Consider the following 22,765-nt stretch of genomic DNA (forward strand, 5'->3'; position numbering starts at 1 on the left):
CCTCTCTCCAATCGTCTATGAGATTCCGACTCTAACGGTCAAAGATTGTCTACAGTCAGTCGCTCAAGTTCCCTTCTAGAACCATCAAAGTTTATTTTCTTGCACTTAATATACATAATCAGTATGATATTACTTTTAATTTTACTGGTGCATATACCTGTTCAACTCTTCTACAAAAAGGTGGAATCCGTCATTCCAACGAACCGGGAACGGTCGGCCCATGACTATCTGTGATGAAGTAAATCAAAAAATTATAATTGATCACGACGGAAGAGGATATTGCTCAGACTTCATCGAAGATTCTAAACCCTTGTCCTCTTTCTATAACTTCTGCTCCATCGTAACTCAACTCAGCTATGCCTCCGGAGCGCAGCTGTTCAACTTGGAATCAGCGGGCGTAGTATAGCTAGCACCATTATCCCACACATGTTTTCCCAGCAATGATATTAATCGAACTTTTGAATTTAATTCTGTTTAATTAATCTTTTACTCACCCTTTTAAGTGTTCTTTCAGTTACGACCGTCAGATCCGATTAGATTAATTTTGAACGGTCAGTGATTAATTAATAAAGAACGTCTCAGATTTAATCCGTCCAGGATGGACGGCTGTAAAGAGAGGATACCGATAGCTCTTCGCGTTTGTGGTCTTTCCGTCTCCAATAAAAGTCGCGTGCTTCGAGGATCGGTCGCCGCCTTCGACAAACAACGACGATGAGCGGCAGCCGCAAGAAGTTCGGCGGAGGCAGGCCGCCGTCCGGCACGCCATCCCTCGCCTGGTCCTGCGCCGTCGTCGTCGTCTCTCTCCTCGCCGGAGCCTCCATCGTCCACAACATCTACAAGCCCGACCTCGTCCGTCTTCTCCCTCCCTCCTCTCCTTATTCTTCTACCATTTATTTCGCCCATCTTGCCGCTCGAACCCTAATATCGCCTTTGCAGACTCTGCCTCCGGTGGATCCTCCCGCATCCGGCGAACCCAAGGGAAACGACCTCAAGTAGCTTACTCGATCGTTCAGATCGATCTACTGAACTCCTTTCTCTCGATCTGCCCTCTCTTTGCCATGGTTCTGGTTGCAGGTACCTCGCTATCTATCTTCCCTTCATGGAATTTCGACAAACTATTCTACTTGAAATCGTACTTTACAGGTTCGATCGGTGTTCTGTATCTGCCTCAGATTTCATCTGGCTTCATAGGTGAGCTTCACTTCTGTGTGTTCTACACTAGTTTCAGGTTTCATCTTCTTCTTCAATGCATTCCTTATTTCAATTCAACAGTGTGATATTCGTATGATCTAATTCACAATTGGAAAATTCGCATGAAATTTGGAATCAATAAAGGAAGGATGACCTTTGAATTTCATCAGATATCTGTTGTTATTTTTTTGGATGATATCTGAATGCTTGTGAATGAAACCAATTCATTGTGCTTATCACTGGTAAATTTGACCTTTGTGAATGAAATTGATATAGATCATGAAATGTTCTGATACCTTGACAGAATGTGAGGAAAAATATTATTGCATTCAAACTCATCATGTAAATGGTAAATATACCTTATTCAAGAGGATCAAAATTTGAATTTCAAATGAGACAAATATTCTAGAGGTCAGTTTTTTGAGTAAGTATAAAGTGTACTTTAAATTTATCTGGTATGTTCACCAGTTTAAGTAGTCAAGTTGAGTAAACCAGTACTCTATTCTATTTATTTAGTTGAATGGAACTAACCGAAGCTATTTCGTCAAATCGTAGATTAGTTAGACCAAAATTTTTTTCTTTAGATTAACTAAGTTTTTCTTTTGCAGAATAAGGTGGCGGATTTCATTGTGCTTATCATTAGTAAATTTGACCTTTGTTAGAATGAAATTGATATACCTCATGAAATTGATATAGCTCATGAAAATGGTAATACAAGCTTACATGAACATTGTTGCACTTGAAATTTTGAGTTTAGTCGGATGCCACCACTTACAAGGATAGGTTTTGTTTGCCTAAACTCTTCCTCTCCCACTCAAGGACAAGATGAGTTTGATTGTCTTGTAACTCTTCCCGACTTAGGCTCCGGTTCATGGTCTTTTCCGTAGGTCTTACCCTAGGTCCGCTATAAACCCTCTCTTTAAAGATAAAAGCAAAGGACAATATATAAGGTATGAGCATCTTGATGTTGGTATTGATGGGTTCTCGTAGGACAGAGTCAGAAATTTCATATTAAGGACGAAAGATGTGTATTTACGTTAGAGAGGATAGTTGGGTTGCCACTCCACATTCACCTCTTCATTTTTATATTGATGAGGTTCTTTATGTCTTAGTATGCTATTATATGTATATATATTTCGAGTCTATGAATATTTTTAACAGAATAATTTTTATTATAAAATTTTAAATTCATGTCAAGTTAATGTTATTATATTTAAAAAATAGTTTAGTTATAAATCATAAAATTGACAAACTTCTTTTATTAAAAATATTTAATAGCTATAGAGAATTGAAATTCTTATCAACTTAAATTTATTTACATTTATTTTTAGTTTTGAATTCCTCATAGTTGTGAAATATATTTTTACTAAATTATTTAACAAATAATAACTGATTAAATTTTATTATATTATGTAAAAATATCCCAATTAATTTAAGTTAATTGATCATCATTAAATATCTTTAATAAAAAAGAAAACCTTGTGCTGTATGAAACCAACATTTATTATAGTACTAAATATACTCATATTTTTTAAAATATAAGTTTTATAAGATCAATGTATTTTATTTATTAAAAGAATCAAACTTTGCTTCAAATATAATCATATTTTTTAAAATATAAGTTTTATAAGATCAAATGTATTTTATTTATTAAAAGAATCAAACTTTGCTTCAAATTCATAGCAATTAGTCAATATTAAAAATTTAAAACAGAACACGAGTCAATTCATGACAGAACGGAATAACTCATTAGAAATTAAAAATTCATCATATGATAGAATGAGACGGATTGATTCATCAACTTAGCGGATTGAAAATTTTTTAATCCAATCCAATTTAAAATGGATCGCGAGTTAAACGGATCAATTCACGGGCATATCAAAAAATATTAAAATTTTTAAGTTTGAATTGTAATTTAAATGGATAAGTTAAAATTTTTAAATTTGTATTACAATTTAAATGGATCAATCTACTAATTCAGTAAATTAAAAAAAATCATATAATTTTATTTTTTTTAGAAATTAATTTTTTTTAAAAAAAAATAAATTTAAAATTTCAATCTAATCTATCTATATTATTTGACAGAATAGACGGATCGATTCACCTGAACTCAATTTAAAATGAGATTGATAAAATTTTTAAAATAGAGAGAGGATGAGTCAAATTTCAATCTAATCTTTTTAAATTCATGTGGGCAGATGAATTAATTTAACAGATCTAATCTAAATTTACGACTCTAATCACATTCATCCAACCCCCAATTATTGTAATTGTCTACGTTTATTCATTCATGTACGTATACGGGAACATGATAGCTATAATGTAATTAAAGGCGACGAGGTTCGGCCACGTGGCTTCCGAGTCGGACGACGTTGCCGTCGATGTCCCTGACGTAGCCCACCTTCTGCCCCCACTCCTTCACTTCCGGCGCGCTCACCGGCACCGCCCCCTTCTCCACCGCCCGCTCGTACGCCGCGTCCACGTCCGCATAGTCGAAGCACACCTCCACCGGCCCCCCTCCCCTTCTCCTCCACCTCGGCGTCCGCACCGCCCCCGTCCGACCCTCCGTCTCCCTCTGGTGAAGCGGCGTGAAGGCGATCGTCGTCGGGCCGCTCTCCAGCTCCCCCCACCTGCGCGCCCCATCCAGTCGTCCATAAACAACCAAACGATAAAATTCTACAGCTACGTAGAAATTGAATCTGCGACCGGTGGGAGCGGTCGAGGCGGCGGACGGTGTAGCCGAAGGCGGCGGAGTAGAAGTCGACGGACTTGGCCACGTCGACGACGTACACGATGACGTATCCCAAGGCGGGGCTCTGCGGCTGCGCCATTCTCGACGGAATACCTTCGATTGGAACGCTGTTTGAAGAAGCAGAAACAGAAGGATTTAGAATTTATAACGATCGAGTGTAGGAGAAAGGACAGGTGGCGGCCATGTACGCCTTGCTATTGCCTCGCAGTTCCACGTCGATGACGACGGTGGATCTGTTGACTTCGTAGTGTGTAGACGTGGATTGATTTTTTTTAGACTAGTTTGTTTAAATTTATTAAAAATTTTATCTAATTCAAATATTCAATCTAAGCTTAATTCATATAATTCATATTTTAAATTTTTATAAAATATTAATAAATGATAATTTCTTATCTCAATTCAATATCATAAAATTTTCAAACTCCTCAAATAACATTATATAGTATATTTTTACAATTCAATTAATTTTAAAAATAACTAACTCAACTTCATAATAATTTTTCGTTAACTATGAAAATAAATCCAAAATACAAACAGTCTCTTGACAGAAGATCCAATGTTATTTATCCAATGTTACGTAAATAACATTTGAACCCTCATCAATGATATCACAATAAAAGTAATAGAACTTGGGGAAATGTATCACTCGTACTTAATACAGTAGATACAATTGGTTCAGCATCAAAGACGAGCCTTATTTTTCGCTCAGAGAACGTTTATCTGACGTTGGAAACTAAACAAGCATCAAAACATATCAAAGCCAGTGGAGCTACATCACTGAAAGAAGTTACCACGCGATAGATTCACCTGAGAAAAAAATAATAAGTTGTTAATAAATTAATTCGTGAAAAATATTTACCTTTAGAAAGAAAAAAACAATTGAAAGTGCTAAAACTAGAGAAAGTAGAAGTGATTGAACAATCTGTTAATAATTGAACAGAAACTAAAAAGATTAAATCGAAAATGAATAAATTGAAAATAATTACAAACCAAATTATAAAAAATCAATTAATTTAATTAAAAATCAAAATAATCAAATTTTAAAACAATCAAATCTACCAATCAATTATTAATCATTATCAATTAACACTCTATTAAAAAAAATGATGAAATGATAAATCCCAATCAATCGTATTGATTCAATCCATGGGTGTGACCGATCCGACTCCACGGAAATTTTCCACCGGCCACCAGGATAAATCGGGAAGCGCACGCAGCGACCAACCCAGATGCCCAGCATCCTTTGATTGTGATCCCCATTTGGAGGAAAATTCCTACAAATACGCCTCAGTTGGGAATCGAACTGCGGATGCCTGGATGATAACCTGGAGATCCTACTGCGGCACCATAGCCCCGGGGACAATTAACTCTCTATTCAGATTCCTAGTCAAGTAGTCTAGTTGAGCATTTGATTTTAGTCAAATAATCAAGTTAATCAATTGAGTGTATGTTCTCAGTTAATCGAACTAAACTTTCAATTTCGATCAGTTAATTCAATTTAACCTATGTTTTACTCAGAGTCAGCCCTATTTAATTGATAACTTTATTAGTTCATTCCCCGGGGGAAGGAGTGAATAAAGAGAGATTAAGATTGGACTTGCTACGGAAGTTTGTAACAAGCTATTTCAACTATACAAGAGCTACCAGTAAACTCCTACTTTGAAACAAAATCCAACCACTTAGTCCATAAACTACGGGTGGAATAATGATTAGTATAATCCTAAAATATTAGTTACAACCTCGAACCCCATACGGTAATATGAATTTAATGAGAAGTTAGATGCACGATTCATCTGTTTAAATTTATGTATGGGTAATATTAAATAATTCTGCGTAGGCTTTTCAAATGTTGGGCCAAATGAAATATTTAAGTCAACTTAAAATAATATTTTCGGAAGGCAACATAGCTAACACAAACTAGAAGAAAGGTGCTAAGATCGCCCCCATGTATATGGTGTAGTGGTAAAACGTTTACGTTTTATTTGGGAGAAGATGAGGAAAGAAGAGAGAGGGTAAATAAGGAGATGGAGAATTTTAACTTTTATTTGGGATGGAATGAATTAGGGAGGGGAGAGAAAGGTAAACTTTATTCTTCAATGCTCATGAATCGTTAAAATTTCTTATACTCCGATTTGGGATGTAAAAAAAGGGAAAGAGAATTTCAAAATATTTTATTTCAATTTTATTTTTATTTTAAAATATTAATTCTCAAATTAACTCATCTATTTAGATATCTCGTCTTTGCGCCGTCGTTCCTCACACAGCACGCCGTCACCGCCAAATGTCCAACCGCTCGCACTCCACGACATTAGCATCGATATCGTCTCCCACCACAAATCTTTTCGAGGACAAAACTCAAAAAAAACAGAGACAGATGACCCTAATCTTCTTCTTCTCCTCCTCCAATGACAGAAGCTTATCCAAAGAGTATGTGTTATCTATTTTAAAACCTTCTATATCCCAATTTTTATATATAATATTGATAGACTTTTACAGTTTGCTATCTGTCCTTTACATACGTTATCTTTTTTAAGAAGTGAAGATATTTTTATAACTTTATATATTTAATCTTCATTCCCCTTCCTTTCCTCCCAAACAAGATAACATATGTTACGTTAATGAACCTTCCATCCCTTCTAAACAAGGGGAATATAAATATTTTACTTTCCCTCTTTTTCCCTTCAATCTCTTCCCTTCCCTTTCCGTTAATGAATCTTCTCTCACCCCATCCAAACAGAGCATTAGAGGAATAATAAAAGGATTAAGATTCAAATCCAAAATAGAAACAAATATCATAGAGGCCCACTTCTGAATGTACATAAGTTGTGTTTTGGATTTACCTGATAGGCAAACTAAGAGGAAGGCACAAAAAAGAAAGGTGCTAAGATGTGTGCCTATGAATTAGGCCCTACATTTTTGTAGAAACTTGCAACTTGATATTTCCTTAATTATCCATCACCTTGATGCTACACTATGACTAAGTTTTCCGTTAGTCCTTGGTAGTGCCTAGCACCTTTAATAGTGGTTGGATCTAAGTCAATATAGTACAAGACATTTGCTATATGAAGGAATTGAAGGCTCAAGGATGGAAAATTGGGGGCAATAGCCCAAGGAAAATGCCATGCAATATGTCCACACAAAAAAAAGGAGGCCCCCAAAAAATAAAAGCAATTTATCCATCAATTTTGGAACAAAAATGTACACCATGAGCATAAAAACCATCCAAGTCAATGCAAAACATAAGTTGCAAACAGGAAACGAAGGTTCACAAAAAAGATGTTGGGCACGAGCCTGATGAATATGAAATGCAACACATACAATCATAAGCTAAAACTGACATGTACTATGCTAGGCGAGTTTTACAAAGGGAAATCCTATTTTTCCACTAAACCAAACCTCCTACAATGAACCAAATTAATTTAATTTGTTTTAACTGCAGTTTGGCTTTAAACTCAACCAATCAAAGTTCAAATTGCACCCTATTCATGTCCGATTATATTTCTACCAAACTCCTGTTAAAACCAATTAAAACCCAAATTATCCAAAATCAATTTAGGTTTAAATTTAATTATGATATAAATTCACAAAATTAATGCAAATTTAGGTAATATATCAAGTATATTACACATTCACCTAAGTTACTAATAAAACACGAGTTCAGTAAAAGAGACATGAACCAAAATTTAAAACTAACATATACTGAACTATCACGACCATCTTTATTATGACTTAAATACGGAAGAACATATCTCAAATTCAAAAAACTTCTCCGCAAATCAACAACTGAGTTAAGGGGAAAATGATTGAAAGCATCAATTAAAGACAAAAGTCCCCATGTAACAAAGTCTTCGATATTGAGAAGTGCAATGCCATGACACCCAAATTTAGGTGGGTTCGTTGAATTTAATAATGTTATAAATCAGAAGATTTAATTCAATTAGGAAGGTATCATAAATTAGATAAACCTTTTTCCTTGACTATTTAGTTTCAAAAATAAGCTATGATATGTAGTTCTAATCTATATCATTCGATTGTTTGAATTAGGGCAGCTAGCAATTTTTCATTTAATTTTGTTGATCATGTATTTAGAATAAATCTTACCTTTTATAATTATTATATTTAACAAAGTTTATATTCAATTCTATTTAATGTACCCTCTCCGATCAATATATTTTATTACAATCCTAAGAAGGTATCGTTTCAAATTAAACCAAGATGAATTTTGAGAGAGATTAATCATTGGTGAGAGATCAAAAGGATGGATATGTAGAAAAGTCAGAAAGATAGAGAAAGTAACTGAAAATAAAATTAAACTTTGATGTGAATCAAGAGAATGCATCACTTCTTCATACGATTTCAAATGGATGAGTTACAAAGGATGGATGCTTAGATTGATCTCATTGTTTGACCATCTTCCCTTCAAAGAAAACAAGTGAAAATGGATTTCATCTTTCATCCTAACTCTTGCTCTAGATCGTCCATTCAGCTAAACATGCCAACAGGTTTTCAAGATGAAGAACGCACCTCATCCTAGGGTTCATCGGTAAGAGGTTTGCACAGAGGAAACAAGACGATGGACGCAAAAGCAAAAGCAAAAGCAAAAGCGGGATATAAGCTAAAATCACACCCATAAATTTGATCCAATTATTTTTAAAAAAGGACTTGATCCCAAACTAACGAATTCAACATGTATGATTATGAGATCAGATCACAAATCAGCAGATGATACTAAATCAGAATGAAGAAGATCTACTCACTTCCGGTTGTGCTCCTGCACGAATGGGGAATTCTTAGCGTCCTCCTCTGCGAATTACACAACGAAAGCATGATTCACGGAGCCACTTAACGATCAAAAGACAAAAAGGTAAGAGGGCCAACCAGTGAGGCCGGCGGTGAACTTGACGACGATGACTCCGGTAACGAAGAATCCAACGAGGAAGGGCCAGTTGCGGTTGAACTCCCTCCTGAAGAACACCGGCCACGGATCAAACTTCCTCATCTCTTCTCTCGCCTCAGTCGCCTCCTCTCCTCTAGGGTTTCGCCTTCCGATGCCCGACCTCGTCGAAGTGATCTCAACGCGGCCTCCTCGATTCCAATAAATAAGGATTCTGCCGGTCCGGGCCCTTAATGGGCCGTGATGGGCTTCAATTATGTACGAGCCCGATAATTTATTGGATCCGGATCCGAGAAGTGGAGTTCATCCTGTCCGTTGGTTTCACAAAACAGACGGCATAGATCGACCATGAACCCCGCCGCTAGGGACACGTGACCTCTCGCCACGTGGAAGATAGCGGTGGCGCCGGGAGCACTGGAGACGAGAACCTGGAGCCGGCGGAGGTGGCGATGGGGACGGCGAACGGGGACGCGGCGGCGATCCAAGTAGGGAGAAGGGCCGGCGAGCCGAGCGTAGTCGCCGTCAACTGCCCCGACCGGACCGGCCTCGGATGCTACCTCTGTCGCGCCATCCTCGATTTCGGCCTCTGCATCATTCGAGGAGGTGAAGAAGGCTGTTTCGCTTCTTTCGATTTCATTGCCATTCCGTTTTTTTTCCCGCTTTATTCCGCTCGATCGATCTTCTTCCTCTTCTTTGTACAGTTGTGTGCTTCAAACACAGAACTCTCTATTCTTGTTTGTGCCTTCTTAGGGTTAAGCTTATAACTCTCTCGATCATTTAGCTGAACTACTATTTTTCTGTTCTACTTCCCGATTTTGGAATCATCTTAAATCTGATGGAACACGAACTAACAAGTAGGAAAGAGGGATATTCATCTATAAAGCTGCTTTTTTGATATATTTAGCTTATCCACATTCTACTTTGATTCATTAAACCTATCCAGATCTGCCAAGAAGTTCCTTTTGAAGTTGTTCTCTGTCAACTGTAAAAGGATTATTGCATGATACTTGTACTATTTTTGTCTGCTTCTTAGATTGTTGAGGTTGGATAATGCATTTCTTATTGATCTTCAATCTGCTGTAGATGTTACTCAAGTTCTTTGTGAGCTGAGCTTTTGATTCACAGAGTCAAGGTTTCCACAGCCCCCAGATGGTCGAGTCATCGACGTTTTCTTTATTACAGATGGCATGTGAGTATTCGTCTACTGAGTTTGTCTTCCTATACTCCATAGATGCATTTCTTAGCTGTTAATCTATCAGATATTTGATTAGCTTTGACATCATTATAAGTTTCTCCAAAGTGTTATTATACCAAGACTTACCTTTTTCTGTAACAACAAGGAATGCTTTAATCTTATGCAGATCAGAGTTGGTCTTGTTTGTCTAACTATATTTGTTTGTTGTCTAGTGTATTCAAGCAATATTGATCTTCCAACATCTAGTTTGACCAGTGACCAGCCCTTTTTCTTTCTTTTGATACCTATGGGTGCATATAGCATGTGTTAGCTGATTGATGACTTATTCCCATTGGCTTATAGGAAATAACATTTTCATGTGAATAATTTCAATAATCAGTCAATCACCTGCTAAGAGGACAGCTAAATTAGTCTTGTTTTGCTTATTCGCTATGTGCTAGCATGTTCCATCAATTCTATGACCGACATATATTCCCAATAGCAAAGTGATTTTACCATTGTTTCATCGTATTTTCCCTGCTAACCTCGCATTTGCATAGTATACTAATTACCATTTTTCTCCAGGGAGCTCCTGCATACCGAAGAAAGACAGAATGAGGCATTTGAAAGGCTAACTGCAGTTTTGCGAGAGTCAATCAATAGATGTGAGATTCAATTGGCTAGAGATTTTCAACAACAGAAGGTTCATCACAGACACTGATTCGAGTATGAACGATTTGAGGAAGGCCGACGTTGCCATTGATAATTCTTTGAGCCCTTTCCACACTTTGCTAAAAATTCAGTGTGTAGATCAGAAGGGCCTCCTTTATGGCATCATTAGGACCTTGAAGGACTGTGATATCCAGGTTCTTGACACTTCCTGATATACTTCTTTCCCTAACATTACAAACCCCTTGCTTGAAGAGTTAGTATATAATTAGCTATTTACATCAGCCAATTGTTTCATAGATAAACAAACGAAAGGCAATTGCTGTTAGAAGAGGTGGTCAGCATTACTGAAGCCATGTGATTATGTCGTATAGGCATATCCTAGACCGGTATTAGTCTATAGATTTTGCAAGTATGCATTTAGATAATTGGGTACCATGTGATATGTCTTCGATCAGGACTGCTCATGTATTAGATTTGCACTCTCATCCTGTTGCCTTTAACTGTATAAGAAAAAATGTTCTACCTTTAAACTCACTGAGTCTAAGATTCCTACAAATTTCTGTCTCTGAATAGATAGTTTATGGCCAATTCCTGTCAGACATGAATGGTTTTCTAGAGGTAGACCTTTTTGTTCAGCAAACAGACTGAGAAGCAGGATATCATCTCTTCTAGCTTGAAATTGGAGATGCTCTACCCACAAGAGAATGATGCCCAGTTGAAGTGTCTGGCAAAGGAAGGCCTCGATTTTACAACGTCATACTCGTGAAACTGCTCAGAATCTGCATTTTCTCAGTAAGTCTACTGCAGCTGTTTCCTTTCACATCTCAGTTTTGACCTAAATGTTTCAAACATTCGAGTGCTGGTGTGAGAAAAAGGTTGGAATTTTCCAACTTAAAGTTTTGCTCTTTGTTGCTAAACGTATGTTATGTTATCAACAGGCTGAAATGGGCAGGCACAAAACTTCCGAGCGACAATGCGATATCCTACAGATTTCTCCTGGATGACAACCTTTGAAAACCCACCGAACAAATTGCCCGAGCAGAAAGCATATTGTGGATAGGGTTATGAAAACACTTATGGGGTTCTGAATTCCTACAAGTTTCAGAAGGTCCTCCCTATTGTAGGTATGCTTTCTTTGTTGTTTCTTTTGCGCATCATCTCAGTCTCAATGACTTTGCTCCATCAATGGTGGTTGTGAGCTTTCAACTTTAGAGCTCTAAATGAATTAAACGTTTATGAGCAAGTTTAGTGTTCGGTTTGGTAAAAGTTTGTTTATGTTCGTTTAATAGACAAAGTCAATCAAATGAACAAATTTGAACAACTTGTTAAATTAAATGAACAATCTTGAATACATGTGTTTAGTTTGTTAATATTCATGAACAATGTTCATGAATAATATTTATGAATCATAGTTATAGTTTACTATATTTGATCTCTCAATCTCTCTCTTCATTTTAACCTTCTATTCTAATAGGAGACTTTTCTCCATTGCTCCATCATACTTAATTATAAATTATCTTAACATTGTCACCTAAATGTGTGATTAGATCTTTTAAATATTGACAACATGATTCTGATTCTACTAAGTGCATAATTAAGTTTTACATAAATAATAATAATAATTAACACAGAATTGGTTATTTGAATCCTTCTACGTCAAATGACTCGATTCTCTACATACTATTGTAGATCAAACTTTTCTTTACATAAGTTTTTTTTTTTTTTTTTGAATTTTAGATGTTGATCTTTCTACATGTGCAATGGGAAGTTAATTATCATTTGACTTTATAATTGTTTTTAATCCCCAATTAAGTATCATTTTCACCGGAATCAAATCATGTTAGCTAGTCAAATCTCACGTGTTTTATGGATGTTGACTAACTTAATCAAACTTGAAATAATATATAGTCTTTATTAAATCAAATTATATTAATTAATTTGAATTCTTTTATTTATTAATTCATTGGCTCAAATTTTGAGATAGGTATGAAATTATTCAATTTCAAATTGGTTGCAATATATATATATATATATATATATATATATATATATATATATATATATATATATATCCAAATTTAAATGATAAAATTACAAAGTGTCTCCTAAGATTGGAGAAATTAATTGTTGATGAGGGAGAACATGGGAAAACATTATTAGGCATTCCTTAACGAGTGTGGAATGTTTTGTTATTATCCCTTATAGTCTTAAAGTAAAGTCCTTGTGATTTATCCTTATAGAATTTGGGACGGTATTGGAGGGGCTCTTGAGATGAGAGCACTTTTTTGCCGTAATAACTAGGCGGTTGTGCAATAGTGATCAAGAAGCAACGGCTAACTATGAAGTCACAATCAGGCCACAACCAATCGCGACCATATGGGAGTTGTGACTTAGTTGTGATTTAGAATTGTCCATGCCTCTTGATCATGATTTCACGGCCTTCTTGTTGGTTGTCTGGTTCCCCTGGACTTGATCGTGAAGTAGGCCAAGGTGGCCACTTTTGTGAGTGGTTGCAAAATCATAGTCAAGTAGTGGCGATTTCACATTCAACGATAGTATTTTGCAACCAAGAGGGCTCTGGTGGTCACGAGAATTGTAGTTTGATTCAAGGCATCGCATGACAAATTCTTTATCAATCATAGATGATTGTGAGATCGATCGTGTGGAATCATAGTCAATCAATATTAGCGGATTTTTTTTTTTTGAGCTTAGTTGTGAATGCTCATGGTGTCGTCAGTTTTTTGCTTGAGTTTGTTTTATTTTTTATTATTTTTGGCTAGAAGGGAAAAGGATATTTTGGAAAATAATTGTCTCTTTTGATAAATATGAAAAGATAGGGACCTCGTATATGATAAATTGCCCTATAAGAAATCTAAACTTAATGATTATTCAGTAATTTATTATCCATATACATATTAATTAAAAATAAAAAGAGGTGGTCTTATTTATTATGAAATATTCTTTTCTTGACGCTTATAAAAGAATGGAGCCCAAAAGAAAAAGAAAAAGAAATAATTAAGCATCTATAAAAGTTTATACCATTTGTTCCCAAAACCTTTTTTTTAATAAAATAAAATTATCTTCTCCTACAAAATATTCAATTTTATATTATATATCTTTAACGTTATGTTTGAATGGGGTGAGAGAATCTTGATTAATGGAAGAAGAAAGAAAAGAAATAAAGGAAAAGAGAAGTAAAATAAAGTATTTATGTTCTTCTTATTTGAAAGAATAAAAAGTTTATTAATTTAATATCTATTATTTTGTTTAGGAGAAAAGGAAGGAGAATGAAGATTAAATATATAAAGTTATAAAAATATTTTCATTTAAAAAAAAAAAGATAACGTATATAGAAGACGGATAATAAATTATAAAATTCTATTAATATTGCATGTAGAAATTGGGATATGAAAAAGTTTAAAATAAACAACTCATAAAAGAAGAATATTAAAGTTATCTATCACTGTCCTCTTGAATTTTGTCCTCGAAGAGATTTGCGACGAGAGTCGATGTCAACGTCGTGGAGTGTGAGCGGTTGAATACTAGGTGATGATGATGCGTGTTATATGAGGAGCGACGGCGCAAAGACGAGATATCTAAATAGATAAATTAATTGAGAATTAATTTTAAAAATAGAGATAAAATTAAAATAAAATATTTTTAAGTTTTCGTTCTCCTTTTTACCTCCCAAATCAAAATGTAAGAAATTCTAAAGATTCATGAACATGCAAGGATAAAATTTACCCTTCTCTCTCCCTTCCCCTCCTTAATTCATTTCATCTAAGTGTTAAGATTTTCCTTCCATGCCCTAAGCTCACTTCTTCCTTTTAGCAAAAGGTGAAATCCGTCATTCTAACAGTTTCACATGGCCGACCTCACGACTATCTGTAAGGAGTTAAATTGAGAAGTTGCAGTTAATCACTGCAGGGAGGGCATTATCTCAATTTTATCAAGATTCGACCCTTGTTCACTTAATAAGTTTGTCCCATAATAATCAACTCGTTCGAAACAAAGCCTAACGCACGGTGGAAATTGACTAATGGATTAGGTGAATATAACAAATAAATAATAATCAAGAAAGTGAAATAAATGAGTGAAAAAAGCATCTGATTTCAATGAGCCATTTTGAAAAGTCAAAGTTGTTGACTCGATGGTCTTAATGAGCATTTGAATTTAGATTGATAGCATTCAAATGCCAAATATTTCTACATGAATTATATTTATTATGACACTTGATTAATAAATGGATATATTTAATTTTTGATTGTAATAGAATATGACGAAGAAGGAGAAGAAGATAAGAAACTTCCACCAAACACAAAGTGTGTATTATTGTTTTCTTTCAACAACGTTGAATTTTGATGCATGAATCAGGACAAAAATTCCTGGAAATAAGCAAAGCAATTAATTTTTTTTAAAAAAAATTATATTTTAGTCAATATTCTTTTTCTCCATTTCCCATTATGCAAATAGACTTATGGAATATCCAATTGCTTCCTGTGCTTTTTCTCTTCAATTTTTATTATAGTAATTTTAATTTTAATTTTAATTTGACCCATTTTTTTCTCTAAAATGCCTGTCAACTTATATGTAATTAATATGATAAACATTACCTTCAACTTCAGTAAAAAAATAGAATTCTGTCATCCCAGTAATTCTACACGATCAGCTTCTGACTATTTATAAATAGGTAAATCGGAAAGTTACAGTTGATCACTACGGAGGAGGGCATTATCTCAGTTTCAATAAAATTTGATCCTTGTCCACTTCAACAAGCTGTTCCGTACTAACCAACTCAACCATGTCCTAGAGGCAAATATTACCTCCAGCAGTTACGGTATAAGATCCTTCTGTAGAGTCGATTCCTAATTAAAACATACTATGGATTGATTTTTTTTAGTTAAAAAATTATTCTAGAATATTATATGATAGAGAAATATATAATTATTTTGATATGTATATCTTCGAGATAAAATATATAATAATGCTTCTATTTAATTATTTTTTATAAAATAGATACTCTGGAACAAAAGGTAAAATCTACCACTTCAGCGGTTCGAAACGATCAATCCCACGAGTATCTATGAGAAGATAAATCGAGAAATTTTAATTAATCACGATGGGAGAGAGCATTGTCTCGATTTTATCCAGATTCAATCATTATCCATTTCAATAAGTATATCCTGTCGTAATAAAAAAAAATGATAATTGCTATGTCGTAATAAAGATAATATACAATGGATACTCGTTTGATTTGATGATTCTTTAAACGTGGGGTGTCTTTTGATGTTTGTCCTTAATTGTTTCACCATATGTATTTAATTTTTATTTTAAAGAAGTTCTTTTATATAAATGATGAGTTTTTTATTCTTAAAATTAAATTTAATTTAATATTAAAGTAAACTTCTAGAAAGATCCAATATTCCAAAGCATCCATCCTTCTAGAAGCTCCCACGGTCGCCGTCACGGCGTTAGCTTCTTCCCTCTTTCGCTGTAATAAGAAATTTCGCCGCCTCTGTTGACTTTCCTCCCCCCTCCACCTTCCACCGAAGCCGCCACCCTGTCGTCGTGTTGACCCCGGCGTTGTTCCTCACTGCTTCACGTCGACCTTCGCGCGAATCGCGAACGCTTGGCACGGAAGCAACGGCGGACCCAGCCACGTCGATCGATCCATTGCCGAACACGCCACAGCCGCTATAAAGACCACCGCCTCCTTCCTCCTCCTCCGTCGTCGGATTCCTCCTCTCTCTCTCTCTCTCCTTCTACTCCTTTGCTGAAGTCTCCTCCGCAACCGCAGCCATGGGATACTGGAGGGAAGCCACCGGCATCAAGGGCCCTAGCGGATTCGGATCCGGCAACACCGCCGAGCAGGTCACCGAGGGCATCGACGCCTCTGGCCTCACCGTCATCATCACCGGTACCTTTCCCCCCTTTCCCCCCTTCCTGAGGGTAGACTTTGATGGGAAGGAAGCAGATTAACCCTAAAAATTTGATCTTTGATACCTTCTTGCCGAGCAGGCGGAAGCAGTGGGATCGGAGCGGAGACGGCGAGGGTTTTGGCCCTCAGAGGAGCCCATGTCATCATCGGCGCGAGGAACTTGGAAGCTGCCAACACCGTGAAGCAGAACATCCTATCGAGCATTCCCTCTGCCAGAATCGACATCATCCAGATCGAGCTGAGCTCGCTCAAATCTGTCCGCGGCTTCGCCGAGAAATTCCTCGCCATGGATCTGCCTCTCAACATCTTGATGTAAGTGACCAACAAACTACATGCTTCTCATGGTTGAATGTTCTCATGCCTTTGATTTGTTTTCAGCAACAACGCTGGTGTCATGTACTGCCCTTTCCAGCTCTCCGAGGATGGAATCGAGATGCAATTCGCCACGAACCATCTCGGTATGTTTGTTCATCTTAACATTCTTGACTCAGATGTTCTATCAGAATTGTGAGTTTAACATGTTGCTTCTAATCTCAGGCCACTTTCTGCTGACAAATCTTCTGCTTGAGAAACTGAAAATCACAGCCGAGAAGACAGGGATCGAGGGCCGCATCGTGAATGTGTCCTCGGTAGCTCACGTATACCCTTATAAAGAAGGAATCATGTTCGACAAACTCAACGACAAGAAGGCGTAAGTTAACCATTATCAGCTTAGCAAAAAGGAACTTCTTGAAGGCAATTCTTGATGGTTTCCATCTTGTTTTTCAGATACAATGATATGTCAGCTTATGGGCAGTCCAAATTGGCCAACATCTTGCACTCCAACGAGCTTGCGCGTCGTTTGAAGGTACTTCTACATTGTCGAAAAAACGAAGAAGAAGAGAGAAACATATCTCATGAAAAATACTCATTGTTAACAGGAACAAGGTGTGAATGTGACGGCGAATTCAGTTCATCCTGGTTTGATCAAAACAAACTTGGGGAGACATGCCGCATGCTTCATGAGTATGCTACTTAAACCAACCCTTGAAACTAATGGCTACTCTACTCCAAAAGCGATAACTTTCGAACTCATAACTGTGAAATTCTTTTGCTTGCAGTTATTTTGAGGGCTCTCACTTTCGTCTTGTGGAAGAGCATTCCTCAAGGAGCATCAACAACATGCTATGTGGCGTTGCATCCGAGTTTGAAGGGAGTGAGCGGGAAGTATTTCGCGGACAATAACTTGGAGAAGCCGACCAAGATGGCCAGAGATGACGCATTAGCAAAGAAGCTCTGGGAGTTCAGTGAAGAACTAGTTAACTCCAAGTCATGAAGAGGCTTGTATGAGCTCTAAGTGTTTGATGTTGGTGATGTTATGTGTTGTATGGCTTAAACTCTTCTAAATTTGTTTTCCTTTGTTTGGAGTGAAGTTTGCAATGTATTTTTTAAAACATATATGTAATGAGATAGCTATAATATTGTTTTTATATAATTATGTTGAGTCTTTGTTTTTTCTCTCCTTTAATTTCTTCGATTCTACGAGTAATATGAAGCGAAGAATACATAAGTCATTTCTCATTGAACTATACTTTCTCACTCTTGTATTGTTTTGCCTTCGGTTGTCGACCGTCTATAGGTTTGTAGTAGGAGAGCTATGGCTCGCTAGACAAATATCATGTCAATCATAGTTTATAGAATCACGATCCAAGTTGTAGAATCGCACGATCCTACGATCTAGAAGCACTAAATCGTTCATGGATCATGTAGAATCATTTTTTATGATGGAATTAGACCAAAATCGGTGGAATCGGAGCAGGATTAGTACGATTCTACATTATAAATAATTCTACACATTTTTGTTGGGGGTTACTTTGTTGGTCTTTAAACTGGGTCATCTTGTGAATCAAGCAAGGACAAAGTTAGGAATTTCATATTGAGGGGGCGAAAGATATGTATTTACGTTGAAGGGTTATTCGTGTAGTCACTCTCTCATTCGTTCCTTGTTTTTATACTCATACACTTCTTGTATTAAAAAATCGAGAGAGGACGATTGTCACCATCGCACCCACCTTGTCTCCATCCCTCAACCAAGAGAATCTTCTTAAGATTGAATGAGAGTATTGTTAATGTATTAGTAGAAATTTTATAATTTTTTATTTTATTATATGAAAATATAAATATTATTAATTTAAATTTGTAGAGATAATAATATCATATAATATCGACAATTGCATATGTATGTAAAATTATTAATTTATTTATATCCACATGATCTTTTTAGATATTTTTTCTAATTATTAATCATGTACCATAAATTTTCAAAGATTTTCCATAGGACCTACAATTTTACAATCCGATCCTAATCCCAAATCGATCCTACGATGATCCTATAATGTCAATCATTCATATATTTGTAGTAGAAAAGCTAGGGCTCACTCAACAAATAGCATGGCCTGTCTAAAGAGGAAAACGAGCTCCATGATAATATAGATTATTTGAAAATCTACCAACTAAATATTTATCTTCATTTTTATTTTACTTCATGATAACCATTGTCTCAATCATTTAAAATCATCGAAATGGTCCAACTCCTCTACTAGTTTAGAAAGTGAGTTCATTAGTATAGTCATGGATCATGCAAGGATTAACAATACCGAAAATTAAGGCTTCATCTAGCCTATCAAAGCCAATTTATTAGAATAAGTTTGATGATGATACATAACTCCACAGTCGTTATTAATAATACACAACAAAGACAAGCCCAGAGTTTCAAGTCTAAAAGAAGACATACATATCGCACAACAACAAGATCCACACTAAGTGATATAGAAATCATATAGCACTGTCGTTTTTTTCTAAGCCGACTTTACTAGATCTTCAGTGAAGTCCCAAAGCTTTGTTGCTAACACTTCATCTGTGCCATTTGATGTCGTCTTTGACTCATTGCAATCGGCAAAGTACTTTCCACTGACTCCCTTCACGTTCGGATGCAGTGCAGCATAGCAGGTAGTCGCCGCTCCCTAGAATTAAGATAGTTAGGATACAATCAAAGCTTCATATTAAAAATACATAGAAAAAATCCTGGGGTTATAAGATAGAAAATATCTCATTAGTACGAGACTTTTTGAGTAAAGTCCAAAAACAAAATCATGAGAGCGTAGGTCCAAAGTGGACAATATCATATCGTTATGGAGATATATGTGGATTCCATCTGAATTTAACAGTGGTATCAGAGCTCCTAGTAAGGGGTCCGTTAGAACTATTAAGAGGACGGATCCGTTGAGATCTGTACCAATAAGGGGTCATGGATTCCATCTGTATTTAACAATTTAACAATGGTATCAGAGCTTCTAGTAAAGAGTCCGTTGGGACCGTTAAGGGGACGGATATGTTGGGATCCGTACCAATAAGGGGTCCGTTAGGACCGTTAAGAGAGAGCTCAGATATCATATTGTATGAGACATTTTGGATATATTAATTATGGATTCCATCTGAATCTAACATATTAATGTCGATGCTCAGACCTTGTATTCAAATAGGGCTTTATATAGCAAGATTACCTGAGGAATACTCTTCCACAAGACACATGTTGCAGCTCTCAGAGCAGCTGCAAGCAAAAGCAAAAGCAATTCCAACTCTTAAGTTTAACCTTTAAAGCTTTTCACTGCAGAGTTAGTTAGGTTTATAGATCCTACCGACGGCGACACTTGCATGCCTCCCCAAGTTTGTCTTGATCAGACCGGGATGAAGTGAATTTGCTGTAACATTTGCGCCTTCTGCCTGTTAACATATTGCAAATTGAGGATAAATATACGCGACTCGAGACTTGATCTTGATTTAGTTTGTTATCTTCTTTGTGATACCTTTAATCGCTTAGCGAGTTCATTGGCGTGCAGTATGTTGGCCAGCTTGGACTGACCATAAGCCAATTTGTCATTGTAACTGAAAGGCAAAACAGAAACAGTTATCTCGAACAGTTAAGTAGAAGAAATTTTCCCTATCTATGTTATTAGTGACTTACAAATCCTTGTCGTTGATTTTGTCGAACCGTATTCCACCTCTATAAGGGGTCATGTGAGCCTCAGATGATAGAATCACAATACGACCCTCAATTCCTGTCTTCTCTGCTGTGGTTTTCAGCTTATCAAGTAGAAGCTTTGTCAGGAAAAAATGACCTAAAAAAGATTAAAACATGAGAGACTGATAATTATAAAGTAAAATTCTCGCTTAGATTAGAACAGGAAGCTGTTTTGAGAAGGCAAAGATGCATACCCACATGGTTCGTAGCAAACTGCATCTCTATTCCGTCCTCCGAAAGTTGGAAAGGGCAGTACATGACACCAGCATTGTTTCTGAAGTCAAATTGAAGATGTAAGTTTTTGCCACAAACATATTGATAAAGAATGCAGCAATTGAGCACCAAAGACCAATTACATCAAGATGTTAAGAGGCAGATCCATTTCAAGGAATTTCTCGGCAAAGGATCGAACAGATTTCAGTGAGCTAAGCTCGATCTGTATGATGTCAATTCTGGCAGATGGGATGCTCTCCAGAATACTCTGTTTGACACCATTAGCAGACTCCATGTTCCTAGCGCCGATGATGACATGGGCTCCTCTCAGAGCCAACACCCTTGCAGCCTCTGCTCCAATCCCACTATTTCCCCCTGGATGACAACCAGATTCTCACTTCTATGACAAGATTAAATTATTCAAAAACTATGTTTATAAAAATCTTTGTTTTTGCATGTTATTATCTGATCACACCTTGGTCGAATGAGCAGAACAAAGATCTTTTCAACATGTTAAACATAGCAATGATGTTGGGTGTTCTAAAAAGAGAAGAAACTCATTCTTATAATAGATCCAGCTACTCAAGTCACTTGTTATTAAATAAGCAGTGAAGAATCAACAGTAAATTGCCCCTTTTTTAGGATCCATCAAAGAAAGAGGAACTAGAAACAAAAAAGGAAGAAATTGAAATTTTGTTTTTCTTTTGGATAAATTTCAGTTGCAGTTCGATTCCTGAGGCTACCTAGTCATCACCATGAGTTCCACACCATGATTAAGTGGGAAACAACACAGATCTTCGCAGAAAAACAAGTTACAAGGTAAAAATTGTAGAAACCAACACCAATCCAAGTCGCTTTTGCAATTCACCAGATTTAGGGCAGGGTTAATTTGCGCGGACGAGTGAAGAACATAAATGAAAAAGTAGCAGACGATAAAGTGAGAAACAACTCAGATCTTCGCATAAAACCATGTTAAGAGCTAAAATTTGTAGAAGCACGCACCAATCCAAGTGAGGAGGAAAGAAAAACTACTCTACTCCCCGCTCATCTCCATGAGTTCCATACCAAGATGAAGTGGGAAACAAATCAGATATTGGCAGAAGAACACACGAATCTAAGTTGTCTTTCTATTCCTTTCTCCAGATTTAGGGCAGATTTAAGCTCGCAGACGATTGAAGAACACATGTAAAGTGAGAAGGAAGGAGACGGTACCGGTGATGATAGCGGTGAGGCCGGAGGCGTCGATGCCTTCGGTGACCTGCTCGGCGGTGGTGGCGGATCCGAAGCCGCTGGGGCCGGGGATGCCGGTGGCCTCCCTGAAGTAGGACGCCATGGCGAAGGATCGGTGAGGAGAAGAGCAAGAAGCGATAACGCTAATTATACAGCCTTCCGTCGGTAGTGTGAATCCCGCTCTACAAAATTACCAATACACCCTTGTAATTCATTATAAAAATTTATTCGAAATTACTAAATTAGCCCCCAAAGATGCCGTAATAAAATATTTAAAAAATCAGAATCAAAATTAAATTGTAAATAAGATAAATATTTTAAAAATCTGGTTTTTAAAATACACTTATTTATGAATTAATATAAACATATAAGTTTTATGAGAAATGCTATGTTGTACGACGAGGAATGCTCGATCTGTGTGTGACACCCACGACCCACCATTGTCGCCGTTCGGCCACCACCGACCTCTCCCTCGGGCGCGATCGACGCGCAGCTCGCCGTCGCTCCATCCGGCGTCGGATTCCGATCGGATAGTGGTCGGAATCTAGTGTAATTTGGTCGAAAACAGCCGCCCCCCACTGCGCTGCCACTGTCGACGGCGATCAGGTCAGATTCCGACCGAGGAAGGGCCGGTGTCGCAT

General features: G+C 36.7%; 4 protein-coding genes, 1 long non-coding RNA gene and 1 pseudogene across 5 annotated transcripts; 3 read left to right on the forward strand and 3 right to left on the reverse strand.

Moving 5' to 3' along the window:
* Positions 1 to 1,000: 1,000 nt before the first annotated feature.
* Positions 1,001 to 1,382, forward strand: LOC141843735 (uncharacterized). Its single transcript, XR_012603059.1, has 2 exons — positions 1,001 to 1,074; positions 1,144 to 1,382. It is a non-coding gene; the product is annotated as an uncharacterized LOC141843735 (long non-coding RNA).
* A 2,135-nt stretch (positions 1,383 to 3,517) lies between these two features.
* Positions 3,518 to 4,022, reverse strand: LOC141843974 (uncharacterized). The gene is made up of 2 exons (XM_074731979.1): positions 3,898 to 4,022; positions 3,518 to 3,821 (listed from the first exon to the last, which is right to left on the reverse strand). The coding sequence occupies exons 1-2, from the start codon at positions 4,020 to 4,022 to the stop codon at positions 3,518 to 3,520; spliced, it is 429 nt and encodes a 142-aa protein (XP_074588080.1).
* Positions 4,023 to 4,546: 524 nt separating this feature from the next.
* On the reverse strand, positions 4,547 to 9,018 carry LOC141844423 (ATP synthase small subunit 6-A, mitochondrial-like). The gene is made up of 3 exons (XM_074732483.1): positions 8,822 to 9,018; positions 8,701 to 8,746; positions 4,547 to 4,750 (listed from the first exon to the last, which is right to left on the reverse strand). The coding sequence occupies exons 1-3, from the start codon at positions 8,940 to 8,942 to the stop codon at positions 4,747 to 4,749; spliced, it is 171 nt and encodes a 56-aa protein (XP_074588584.1). The 5' UTR covers positions 8,943 to 9,018; the 3' UTR covers positions 4,547 to 4,746.
* A 268-nt stretch (positions 9,019 to 9,286) lies between these two features.
* Positions 9,287 to 11,877, forward strand: LOC141843975 (ACT domain-containing protein ACR9-like; annotated as a pseudogene).
* Positions 11,878 to 16,244: 4,367 nt separating this feature from the next.
* LOC141844024 (short-chain dehydrogenase TIC 32 B, chloroplastic-like) lies at positions 16,245 to 18,095 on the forward strand. Its single transcript, XM_074732013.1, has 7 exons — positions 16,245 to 16,600; positions 16,702 to 16,933; positions 17,000 to 17,079; positions 17,159 to 17,312; positions 17,390 to 17,468; positions 17,542 to 17,626; positions 17,722 to 18,095. Exons 1-7 carry the CDS (start codon positions 16,483 to 16,485, stop codon positions 17,934 to 17,936), a joined length of 963 nt encoding a protein of 320 aa, XP_074588114.1. The 5' UTR covers positions 16,245 to 16,482; the 3' UTR covers positions 17,937 to 18,095.
* A 1,184-nt stretch (positions 18,096 to 19,279) lies between these two features.
* On the reverse strand, positions 19,280 to 22,268 carry LOC141843880 (short-chain dehydrogenase TIC 32 B, chloroplastic-like). Its single transcript, XM_074731902.1, has 8 exons — positions 22,107 to 22,268; positions 21,038 to 21,269; positions 20,876 to 20,955; positions 20,625 to 20,778; positions 20,467 to 20,545; positions 20,299 to 20,383; positions 20,164 to 20,210; positions 19,280 to 19,623 (listed from the first exon to the last, which is right to left on the reverse strand). Exons 1-8 carry the CDS (start codon positions 22,225 to 22,227, stop codon positions 19,459 to 19,461), a joined length of 963 nt encoding a protein of 320 aa, XP_074588003.1. The 5' UTR covers positions 22,228 to 22,268; the 3' UTR covers positions 19,280 to 19,458.
* Between the last annotated feature and the right edge of the window lie 497 nt (positions 22,269 to 22,765).

The sequence above is a fragment of the Curcuma longa genome, chromosome 13 (genome assembly GCF_044706935.1).
Source record: "Curcuma longa cultivar G26 ecotype Majalengka, Jawa Barat chromosome 13, ITB_CL_G26_1.1, whole genome shotgun sequence".
NCBI classification, from domain to species: Eukaryota; Viridiplantae; Streptophyta; class Magnoliopsida; order Zingiberales; family Zingiberaceae; genus Curcuma; species Curcuma longa.

Coding starts and splice junctions, on each gene's coding strand:
- LOC141844024 (XM_074732013.1), top strand. CDS start 16,483: ATGGGATACTGGAGGGAAGCCACCGGCATCAAGGGCCCTAGCGGATTC. Junction 17,313..17,389: donor AAACTCAACGACAAGAAGGC/GTAAGTTAACCA, acceptor CTTGTTTTTCAG/ATACAATGATATGTCAGCTT. Junction 17,469..17,541: donor AGCTTGCGCGTCGTTTGAAG/GTACTTCTACAT, acceptor CATTGTTAACAG/GAACAAGGTGTGAATGTGAC.
- LOC141844423 (XM_074732483.1), bottom strand. CDS start 8,942: ATGAGGAAGTTTGATCCGTGGCCGGTGTTCTTCAGGAGGGAGTTCAAC. Junction 8,747..8,821: donor GTTCACCGCCGGCCTCACTG/GTTGGCCCTCTT, acceptor TGTAATTCGCAG/AGGAGGACGCTAAGAATTCC.
- LOC141843974 (XM_074731979.1), bottom strand. CDS start 4,022: ATGGCGCAGCCGCAGAGCCCCGCCTTGGGATACGTCATCGTGTACGTC. Junction 3,822..3,897: donor CGCCTCGACCGCTCCCACCG/GTCGCAGATTCA, acceptor TGGGGCGCGCAG/GTGGGGGGAGCTGGAGAGCG.
- LOC141843880 (XM_074731902.1), bottom strand. CDS start 22,227: ATGGCGTCCTACTTCAGGGAGGCCACCGGCATCCCCGGCCCCAGCGGC. Junction 20,779..20,875: donor GTTTGCTACGAACCATGTGG/GTATGCATCTTT, acceptor AATCTTTTTTAG/GTCATTTTTTCCTGACAAAG. Junction 19,624..20,163: donor TGTGGAAGAGTATTCCTCAG/GTAATCTTGCTA, acceptor TCTTAATTCTAG/GGAGCGGCGACTACCTGCTA.